The sequence below is a fragment of the Strongyloides ratti genome (assembly GCF_001040885.1).
Source record: "Strongyloides ratti genome assembly S_ratti_ED321, chromosome : 2".
Classification (NCBI taxonomy): Eukaryota; Metazoa; Nematoda; class Chromadorea; order Rhabditida; family Strongyloididae; genus Strongyloides; species Strongyloides ratti.
The window spans coordinates 5358246-5370335 of NC_037308.1; the positions used below are offsets into that span (position 1 = coordinate 5358246).

The 12090-nt window shown below is 19.3% G+C and overlaps 3 protein-coding genes across 3 annotated transcripts; 2 read left to right on the forward strand and 1 right to left on the reverse strand.

The window, feature by feature from the left end:
• Positions 1 to 25: 25 nt before the first annotated feature.
• SRAE_2000169300 (HAP1, N-terminal domain-containing protein) lies at positions 26 to 9213 on the forward strand (the record flags this gene model as incomplete). The annotated part of the gene is made up of 6 exons (XM_024652675.1): positions 26 to 56; positions 1642 to 1971; positions 3648 to 3680; positions 5518 to 5699; positions 7373 to 7446; positions 7491 to 9213. The coding sequence occupies 6 exons, from the start codon at positions 26 to 28 to the stop codon at positions 9211 to 9213; spliced, it is 2373 nt and encodes a 790-aa protein (XP_024506228.1).
• A 339-nt stretch (positions 9214 to 9552) lies between these two features.
• Positions 9553 to 10293, forward strand: SRAE_2000169400 (Hypothetical protein; the record flags this gene model as incomplete). The annotated part of the gene is made up of 3 exons (XM_024652676.1): positions 9553 to 9729; positions 9783 to 9816; positions 9869 to 10293. 3 exons carry the CDS (start codon positions 9553 to 9555, stop codon positions 10291 to 10293), a joined length of 636 nt encoding a protein of 211 aa, XP_024506229.1.
• A 630-nt stretch (positions 10294 to 10923) lies between these two features.
• Positions 10924 to 11903, reverse strand: SRAE_2000169500 (Transcription initiation factor TFIID subunit 8; the record flags this gene model as incomplete). Its single annotated transcript, XM_024652677.1, has 3 exons — positions 10924 to 11699; positions 11750 to 11790; positions 11839 to 11903. 3 exons carry the CDS (start codon positions 11901 to 11903, stop codon positions 10924 to 10926), a joined length of 882 nt encoding a protein of 293 aa, XP_024506230.1.
• Between the last annotated feature and the right edge of the window lie 187 nt (positions 11904 to 12090).

The following is a 12090-nucleotide window of genomic DNA, read 5'->3' on the forward strand; positions in this document are numbered from 1 at the left end:
AAAAATGGTATGATATTTTTTATAAATGGGAATGTTCATATCTTTATTGAACTTTTGTAAGTTCTATTAAAAATTTAAAAAAATAAAAAAATTGAATTTTGTACAATATATTATTTGGATACAAAATTTCTTCCAAGATAAAAATACAATATTTTTGGTTTCATTGTTTTTATAAATATTTATGACAACTTTATATATGTATATAAGTTTTGATAAAATATGATAAATGTTTAGTATCTTATATAAAAAATAATGCAAATGCACAAAGATATTTCATTAAATTATTTTTTTATTCATAAATATATATATATTATAAAAGATTTTTATTATTTATAATTACGTAATTGAAAATAATGCAAAGTCCATAACTAAATGAATTCTATTCATACAACTTCAATGTCGACGCATTTTTTTTATATCAATAGAAGGAAAATAAAAAAATTTATTTTACTTATGAATTTCAATTCACAACAATTTTTTTTTATGAATAAAAAAAAACATTTTGTAGTAAAATTAATATTTTTTATATAAGATAAAATAATTCGATATGTTAATAGTGTAATATATTAATAATTCTTTGTTTAACATTTCATCTTTTTTTTTTCGGAAATTAGTATGGTAACATTTCTGCAACTTAATATTTCTATATTTTATTTTTTTTCTTGTAATAATATTATATAATAAATTATAATTTTAATACCTTATGGTTAAATAGACATTTCTTTAGCTAATCTTGTATATATACTTTTAATATAAATAATATGTAAAAGTTATAAAAATAAAAATGTGAAAAAATATAATTATTATAATATGTAGATATAGGTATTTAAAATGTTTCATTTTTATTATTTAATATTTTAAAATAAAATAATTTTTAAAGATTTTTTTTCTTCATGATTTATTTGTAGAATAAATATTGTTATAATATATTTAGAGTTAAGATATTTGTCATTAAAATATTAACTAAAAAAGGCATAGTTTGTGTTACACATATTGTCTGTTGAATTTAGTTAATCATCAATATATTTTTATGATTCAGTTCAAAGCTTGATAAGTAATTATAGAAAGAAGGTGACGTTTATAATTTATTTTAAATTATATCTATCTTTGAAGTTTTTGATAATTTTATATTTGTTTTAAAATAGTATAATGTCTTTTATATAGTTAATTAAAAATTTTTCACATTATATATATATATTAAGAAGATATAATAGCTTATTAAATTACTTTATGAAACAATCAAAATATCATTTATTGGTGACACTTTATTTATTGAAGATATAGGCAGTACCCATTTACGTGAGTACCTTCATATTACTTAACACAATCATTAGATAAAATGAAATTGAATTTTTATACTCTTGAATATATCTTGTATTGTAGTAAATAATTTAAGTAATATCTTCTCACAATTTTTAACTTATCTTCATGTTATAAGTTTTTATAAATATATATAAAAAGAATTAATTTCTAAAAAGAATAAAAATAAAAGAAGAATATATTTATTATTATTAAAAAAGATATAATTTTTCTTGTGAAAATTAGAATTATTATTTAAATATTAAATATAAACTAGAAAAGAAGCTATACAAATTCAAGATATATTTTTTTTTTTAATTTAAACATTTATATAATTTTCAGATATGAAAAATAAACTAATTCCTGATTTTTTTGACAATGAAACAAATAAAAAGGCAAGAAATTTTGGAATTGATATTCACAATTTGACATCTTGCTATACATCAACAGAAAATTTATTAGATTGGATGTTGACTTTTAAGAATCAAAAATTTTCAAAAAATGAAGTTTTTAGTATGAATATTAATGTTGTTGATAAGATGGATAAACAAAATAATAATATAATGGATTTAAAATCATTACCATTGGATAAAATGTTAATATCCTTAAAACATAGAGGATCATCATATATTGTATCAACTGATCAATTTATCAAAGCAATTGAATATTTTGGTATGTTTAATATAATTTAAAAATTATTACTAAAATAAAATAAAATATTTAAAAATTTCTATTTATAGTTTAATTTTAACTTAAGCTGATAATGTATAAAAATTTTTTAACCTCAATCTTTAAAATAAATGTAAACTTTCTTTTTTGAAAAGAAAAAATTTTTAACATAAAATAGTTTATTTACATCTATATTGTAAAAAAAAAAATGAAGTAGCGTTAAGTGATTACTAAATATGTTTTATATTCTATAAAAGTATTAATAAATAATGATTCTTAAAAGTTTATTTAACAGAAGTTAATAAAAAAAATGAATGTTGTATTGTTTAATTTAAAATTGAAAATGATTAGACTTTTTAATCACCTTTACTTTATCATTTTATATTCTTTTTGATTTATATAATATAACATAAGTTTTTTCATCAATTATATTGTTTGTTGTAGTGTTAGTCTTTTTAATATTCTATTTAATCAATTTTTTTTTTTGTCTAAAATCTATTCATTTAATTCATTTCAATGGTATATTTAATTACATAGCTAAGATTTCATTTACAAAAATATACAAATATTTTTTGCTTTTAATGTTTCAAATACCAACAACTATCTAACAAATAGCATTGTTGTGTAAATTTTTATTAAAAAAAAAAAAATTTTTCTATGTGGTGGAGATAGATGGCAAGATATGATAAACAAAATTTTACATTTATACATTTTCTATACTTTTTAAAATGTCGTTTCTATATTATATATAAAATAAATAATAAGTTTTTAAAAATCTAAAAAAAGGTGTAAGTTTTAAGTACTTTATTTATTATTACATATAAATAATATATTTTTATATTCAAGCTTTCATGCATTTTAACTTATTTTAAACACCTTAAATAAGTTTAACTTAAAATTTTAGTATTACTTTAGTATTTTGAAATTGATATAAAAAATAAAAAAATAAATTTATAAAATGTTGTATTGGTATAAGCCGATTACGATTAGTGTTTTTTTTTTTAAATAATTATTGACACATTTCTATTTTTTTATAAGATATTTTTTTAATTTTAAATATGAAAAAATAAAAAAAGTTATAATTTTAATGGTTTTTAGTCATAACAGCAATTAAAATTTATAAATGACTTATTGCATATATATCTAAAAAAATGATATATATATATATATATTTGTAATGCTTAAATATATCTCATAAACAAAATATGAGAATAGTCTGTTTTACAATTATTAATATCATATATTTATATTTTTTCTAATAAACTTTATATATTTTAATTATTATTATTATTATTTTATGTTCACATCTAATAATTATATATAAATTTTAAAATTAATTTAAGTACAAAAAGATGTATGATATAGAATAAAAATTTCTATTACATAATAGGTGTAGATTCATTAATTTTTATAAAAATTAATGCGATAAGAAAATTTTGTTCATTAATTAATTATACATTATATATTTTTTTTTCTTTACAATTAAAGTTATATATATTTTTTTTAATTATAATGTATGAAATATATATATATATATATTTAAGATAGTTTATTGATCTTCTATCTTAACATTTATTTTACCCTATTTATATTGATAATAAAATTAATTTTTATTTAAAGTTACATTATTTGTCTGTTCAAAATTAATTCTAAAAGTAAAAATAACTATTTATCTAAAGAAGATGATATCCTTGAGGAACTTATGTATTTTGGTAAGTTTTGTTAGACAAGAGTATTAAAGATTGTAAAGAAATATAATATTTTATTTTGTAAAATATATATATATATACAACGTTTTCCCTTACTTTAAAATGATAATTATATCTTTGTTAAAAAGCTATTTTAAATTTTTGTTTAAATAAAATTTAACCTCTTTTCATGTAAATATTTCTTAAAATATTAATCAAAAGAATGTTTTATTTTCTATTCTTTTTATTAATATATTGTACATATATATATATATGTTGGTGTTCTAAAAATTCTTAAGTATAAAATATCAAGGCTTCATATTCTATTATATTTTAATAAATGGTGTGTAATACTTTTAATTACCAGACGTCATAATTTAATACGACCTCAGCTTCCCTGATCTGTGACATTTTATCAGAATGAGTAATTTGAGATAATCTTTAAAAATTTAAACAATGTATACAATATTGATATAAAGATAAGTATTTATCACCTTTTAGATGAAATGAATAAATAATATTACCAAGCTAAACTATATCTAAAAAGTATTATTAGCTAGAATTAATTTCATTGTAATATATGTATAAATATATATATATATATATATATATATATATATTTATTTACAATAATTAGTATTATTATATTTATTTTTAATTTAAAAAATAAAATAAGTTATGATGAAATATTAAGAAAAAAAAATATAAATTATTATTATTATTGTAATATCTTAAACAAAAGAATCAGCAATGCTATTAATCAACGCCTCAACTATATAAAATATATTTCTTTTCTCTTGCTACATGTATCTTATTAAACAAAATCATTTAATATAATATTTCACCCATCTCAAGTAGTTTTATATATATATATATATTACATTTAATTTATAAAATAATATCTTTTCAAATTTACATTAAATCAATATAAATTTGTTAAAATTAAATAAATAAAATTTATTAGTTTTTTTTTTATTTTAATCTTGATAATCGATTTTTTGGTAACAGACGACATTATAATATTTTTTTTTACATTCTCTACAATTCATCCTTAAAATACTATATTATATTGAAATGATAAACAAAGTAAGAATGGTTTTCAAGCAAATATTGTTATTTTTTTATTTAAAAAAAAAATTTTACAAAACAATATTAAAGGAAATATAGTACATAAATTTATTTCTATACACTAAATTTGGATAAGAATATTACTTACTTTTTAGTTTAACTATTTTAGCTATCTACTACTCATTTCCCCATTTTGTCAATAATTCATTTTTCCAAAAATGATAAATATTTTTTTTTTTTTAAATATACTATTTCTAAGCAATTTTATTAATTTTATCAATCTTTTACATACGAATTTTATTTTTTTATTTCATTAAATATAAGCATAATTTTTTTTTACTATTTATGATATATTTTAGTATATATTTTAACATTTTTTTTAAATTCTTATATTCAAATGGTTAAAATTGTCAATGGAAAACTTATATGAAATATATCAATTATCATTTAAAGGTGAGATTATTTTTTTTTTGATTAGTAAAGTAATGTTGATACAAAAAAGTTACTTAAAAACAATTGTTTTATAAAGTGAATAATATATATTTATTCATTTTAATAGAAAAAAAAATAAATATAAATTATCATTATTTATTATTATTTATAAACGTTTAAACTAAAGTTAAACTATTATACTTTGTCTATTTATTTTACCACATAAAATATAAAGTCAAATATTTTATATTATTTATTTGCCAAAAAATTTATCATTTTATTTTGAAAAAAAAAAATGAAAAATAAAAAAGTACCAAAAAAAAAAAAAATTGATTTTTGCTTAACAATTAATGATTTTTAGACTTGACTGCACGTCAAGAAAGAATGATAAAACAGGACAATGCTCAGAGATTATCAACAGATTCAACACTATTTCAAAGTTATTTACAAACATCTGATAGGCCATTTTTGAAGAAGAGCATTTCTGTTAACCAAAAACGAATGGAAGATGATGTTGTTAAGGTTATTCATATGCTTGAGGAAGTAAGTTTTTAAAAATTTTAAAACATAGAGGAACTTAAATTAGTATGGCATAAAATTTTTATAAAAACTATATTTAAAAAAAAATTAAAGGAAAAAATTTTATTTGATACATTTTAAATTTATCAAAATGTTTATATATTAGTTATCAATATTAAATACTTGTTTGAATTAAACTTGTTATCTAAATTATGTCTGATTTTTTCAAACAATGCTTTACGTCAAACAACTCTTCTACCGTTGAAAGTTAATCAAATTATTGTTGAATAGAATATTTCTTATTATTAACAAAATATTATTATTTAACAATAGTAAATATATTTATTTTGTCTTAAATCAAATTATTCTAAAGATTATTATCGATACATATTGTAGTATTATTTTTTTTTTGCATTAGCTAAATAATTTTTTCTTTTTTTTTTATCTTTAATAATATTATATTTAATATAGTGGTAATTTAAGAAGTATATTATAAGGAGTAATATTTCATAACCATAAATATGTGGTCTAATATTAACCAATATGCTTGATCGATAATCAGAAGCATAACATTTAAATAACAAAAGCTAATAAGGATGACTATCTTGTGACACTCTAATATAGTAAGAAATTTAATAAATAAAGACTTATCATTATAAGAAAAGATGGCCAAGTACCATAAGTATTATCAATCATCTTACTTTCTCACCCTATATAAGGTTTTTACTTATTTATTTTTAGATATATTTTATTAATAAAATGTATTATTAATACAATAGTGTTCACCTATACATCTTAAAAATTTTTAATTAGATCATTTTTAATTTATATATATATATATATAATTTTACAACATTTAATTTCCAACTGTTCATTCGTATTATATTTTTATGAAATCCAATAAAATATATATCCCCTGGAATGAATAAAATAATTTATTGTTATAAAAATATATATATGTTAATTTTTTTTTTGTTACACTACAGCAGTTATTTTAGAAAATATATACTATTAACTACATTTAGTCATAGTTTAATTTCTATATTTATAAATCACTTTTTTTTTTTTCATTATTTCCGACTAACCGTCTTTTTTTTTTTAAATAAAAGACGTCCTTGTATTATAATAAATATTACATTATTTTCATTAAATAATCTAATAATAAAAACTTTGTATTTTTTCTTACGTGATTATATAAAAACTTTTTTTGACAAACTTTATTTGACATTATATAATATATAAATGTATATATTTACGTAAATTTAATATTATATATATAATGAAAGTTTGAAATTAAAGCCTTTTCATATTTAGTGGTACTTTATTAAATACAATCAAACTATTCAATAAAGATATTTTTATTTATTTGTTTATTTTTATACTATTATTCTCTTACTATAATAATCTTTAATTGTTATTTAGAAATAATAATAATCATCTTACTATCATTTATTTACATGCTTTATCACCATTGATCAAAAACTATACATACTATTCTTTTTTATTTTATATATTTACTTTTGGTTGACTTTCAAATAACTTGAATCTTTTAATAAATGAAATCTAACAATGAAATGATTACTAAAAATTTTCATTTTAATGAAAATAAGTTAATACCAACAGTAACAAAAGAAGAAATAAAATTAGTTCCATACTTATTATTTTCTATTGATAATTTAAAACGTAAATTTTTACAGAAAGAGAAAGATCTCGAGTTAGCTGCTAAGATTGGAAAAAGTTTATTGGAACAGAATCAAGAACTCAGGGAACGGTATGTATTAGAAAATTTTTAAGAAATAATTTTAAAATTTTTAGAAATTCATTTTTGCATGACTCATTAACCAAAAATGCAGAAACTATTAATGAATTAAAACATCAAGTTAAATATAAAGAAAAATTAATTAGATCAATTAAAAAAGAGGATGACATGGAAGTAATTGAGCATGAAAAAAATATTAATAATTCAATTGATTCTTTAAAAAATAAAATTGACGGGTTGAAGAAGGAGAATAGTTATTTGAAAAATGAAGCAAAAGAATTAAAAATATTAAGTAAAACTTTTGAAGAAGAGAAGAAGTCTTTGGCTGAGGAATATACAAGATATTTAGATAAAGCTAATTCACAAGTATCAAGATTACAAAGTATTATTAATGAAAAAGATAAAGAATGTTTTCAGCAGACAAAAGAAATTGAAAAATTAATGAAAAAAATTATTGAACAAAAAAGTCAGGAGAAAGTTTATATTGAAGAAAATGCACATTTAACAGAACAACTTGGTGAAATGGTTATTAATCATGAATATTTAAAGGAACAAATTTCTGAGTTACAAGATAAATATATTGAAGTATTTGAAATGTTAAAAGAAGCTGAGGAGGAGTTATGTAAATTTAGAAAAAAACCTTCAATGTTTGGGAGGGCAATGTCATCTGACTCATTATATGATTCTTTAGCTTCTGAAGTTGAAGTTCATGATAGTGGTTTTTATACTACACCAATGGTATCTGCAAGATCAGATTCTAGGAATTCTAATTTTTTAATTTCTCATAGGGATGAAGAAAATAATAAATGTAAATATTATCCAATAGAAGGAAGATTAAGTGATGAATTAGCAGCAATTGGATGTAATATTTTTTCTCAAAATGTATCTACTAATTGCAATACACAATCTAATGAAAATACAGATGATGAACTTATTATGATTTCTCCTACTTATAAAAACGATAATTATTCAAGAAAAGATAATAGTTATTATAATATTGAACATCCAAATGATCCAACTAGTGATATACCAATAACTCCAATAGAAAATAATATAAGTATATTAATGTCTTCAACACCCATCAAAGAAAGTATAAATAATAAAAAAGAATTAGAAACAAGAGATATTTCATGTAGTCCTATAAAAGAACTTTTAATTAATTACAATACCATTGAAGATAATGAAATTACCCCTCGCGCTGTGAATAATAATAAAAAATATTTTATTAATAACAGTGATCCTGATATGATAATGGTTAAACCTAAATGTCAACATATAAATCATACAACTTCATTAGGAGTATCAAAATCTTTGTCATCTTCTAATGATTCATTATCTGAACTTACCCCATTAGGTCTCGGTGTCCCAGGAAGATTAGGTACACGTGATTTAGAATTTTCTTTAAAAAAAATTGCTACACGTAGAGAGGTAGAAAAAGATTATGAAAAACATAGAGCAAGTAATGGATTACCTCCATCTAAATATAAAATGTTTCATAATAAAATTCATGATATTGGAATAAATATCTTGACAAAAGTTGATAATAACAAACAAATATCAAATGGTGTTGTATCAAGAAATAATATAAATTCAACTACTTCAAAACATTTTCCAAATACTCCAATAAAAACAAATAGTCCAAGAAAAATCACAAATTTTTTACAACAAATGTTATCTTTAGAAAATGTTCTCTCAGAAATTGAATCTCCACAAAAAATTAGCGGTGTAATTGAAAAAAATGGCATTGTTTCTGTAACAAACGAAAAATTATATAAATAGAAAAATAACTCGATATTACTTTAAGTAATAATAATTTTTATTACGGGTTTTCTCTAAATATAATTTTAAAAAAAAAATTTGTATATAGTTGAAGTTTTCATTTTAACTAAAAATTTACTAGGATTCCGTTGTATTATCGTTTGATAGGAATAAATCTTCATATTTATAATTAAAATGATAAAAGTTTGTTATTTTATTTAATAAATAATATTCTTTAAATTTTTTTTTTCTAAATAAATATATTGTTTATATTAATTAATAATTTTGAATAAAGAGTTATATTTAAATTAGTTTAAAAGATCATATAAAATATAAAAATATTTAATTAAAGAAAAAAAAATGTCATTTCATGTTTTTTATTTTTTTATTTATTTATTAGCAATTCTTTCAATATTATTATCCATTTTTGCTTTGCTTCATAATAATTGGTATACAATAGGAAAAAAAAATCATCCAGTTGGTTTATTTGGAGGATGTATTGAAGAGGAAAATTTAAACTTAACACGATTATTTAACGTAACTTATCATAATACTATCATTGATAATTTGAATTTCTGTGATATTTATAGAAATCAAAAACCAATATGGATGCGAAGATCATTAGTCATACTTTTCATGACAATAATTTTTAAAATTGTTGTAGTAATTTTAACAGTCATCAAAGATATAATATCATCATCAAAAAATAAATCATGGGGATCTTCAATGATGATAATATTTATACTTTCATTTGCTATCAAATTTTTTAATCTTTGTATAGTAAAATTTGGAAGAAAACAAATTTATACTTTTTATAATTATACAGAAAAAAGTACATGTCTTGATGGGTGTTTAGAAAATTTTGATGATGGATTACCATTCTTTAAATTTGGAAATTCTTATTTCATAGAAATTTTATCAACAATTCTATTAATATTTAGTTATTTTTTATTTTTGTTATACTTATATAAAAGTAAAACACAATCATGTAAATACATTGAACCACCAAAAAACACTTTATTAATAGAAAATACATCCAAAGAACTTTCAAATAATGAACTTCTAATTTCAAATGACCATGAACAATCAGTTCAATGTTGAAAATAATACTTCTTTAATTTATACCTATTAATAAATATATACCTAAACTAGATCTTTTTTTTTAAATGAAGACATTAAATGTAAATCTTTTATTTACATCTGTTGACTACTGTATTTTATATTCCCTCCTTTTACAGCATGCATTTTATTTTTGTTTTTTTTATTAAAATAATATTTCTTGTCAATATACTAATGAATTTACTAAAAATATTAGTTAAAGATATTTGTTTGAAATGTATTTTTGAAATTCTCCGAAAAAAAAATATTTTTCTTATTGTGTATATTTATTTACATCAATTTATTTCCTAGTGTTTTAAAAAATTATTATAATTAAAAATAGACACATTAAAGATAGACGACAATTTATTATGAAAAATTAAAAATCCATTATAAATATAACTAGCAAAAACCTGTTTGAATAATTTTAAAATGTTTTACGAATATAACAAATATATTTTGCTAACATTTAAAAATTTTAAAAAAGTTTGGAAATTGAAAACAATTTTATTATTCTTATTTTACTTGATCTATATAGAAGAATTGACCATTAGAAATAATTTAAATTATTTTTCTAAATAATAAAAATAAATTAATTGTTATCTTTTGAAAGTAAACCGTATTTTTTTTAAACTACATATCTGTTCCATCTTCCTCATTAACATTGTCATTTGGTAGCATGGCTCTTAAGTAATTACAAGGCTCTGGTTGTGGATCTAATAGTAATGAAAAAGTTGGGACTTTCTCAAAAACTAATTGTTTTACGGATATTGGTGTATAATATAAATGTTCAGATAATCCTTGTTGTTTAAGTTTTTGTTTAAATTCATCCTCAGCCATTTCTAAGTCTTCTAATGGTGGAGTACCATTTAAATAGTTACTTTCATAATTCACCTTGAAATCAGGGACAAATTCTCTACAAAGTTCTAACTTCCTTTGATAATATTCTATCTTAGACTCTTCCTCAGCCTTTGTAACATACTTAGGAAATAAAGGAATTGTAGGGTGTATTCTAAGCATATAATCTCTAACAGATTCTTGACTTGTTCTTAAATTATTTCCTTCTGTTATCCTAACATTAACATAATTACATTCTGGTTCAGATTGAATTTTTGTCCTTATATATGTATGTGGATCAGGAAAAGGTGGAAGAAATGATGGAACATATAATGATGTTTTTTTTTCACCAATTTGCATAACTTTTTCTGGTTCAGGGTTTTGTGGATAAATCATAGGATTTTTTTGTGAACAATATTCTGATATTTGTGAACTTTCTTTAATATATTTTGTTAAATCTTCTATTTTTGTACCAACTTCAAGTAATGCCATCTGAACATCTGAACATTGTACATCTGTTCTACCAGAATGTTCTGCATATTTTTTTGAAAGATTACCTAATGATCTCAAATCTGTAAAGATATTATTTTTTTTTATTAAAAAAGTAAAATAATTAACTTACATACTTTGGTTAAATTGACAAATAATGATACAACATTATCACTTGTTTCATCAATATATTTAAAATTAAATAATCTTAAAATTGAATACCTTAGTATTTTATCCATTGTTTCATCTTCAGTTGGTACATTATTACTAACTTTATAAAAAGCCATTGTGAAAATAAAAAAAAAAACTATTAAAAAAAGTGTCTTCTTCTATATAATAAAAAAGAAAACATTCAAAACGATTTTCCAATTATTTCCTTCCATGATATCATTAGTAGTTTACTAACCACGCCCATATTTTCAAATAATAATAGGTTATATCCATATTATCATAAAATTCTATTTTTTTTTTTCA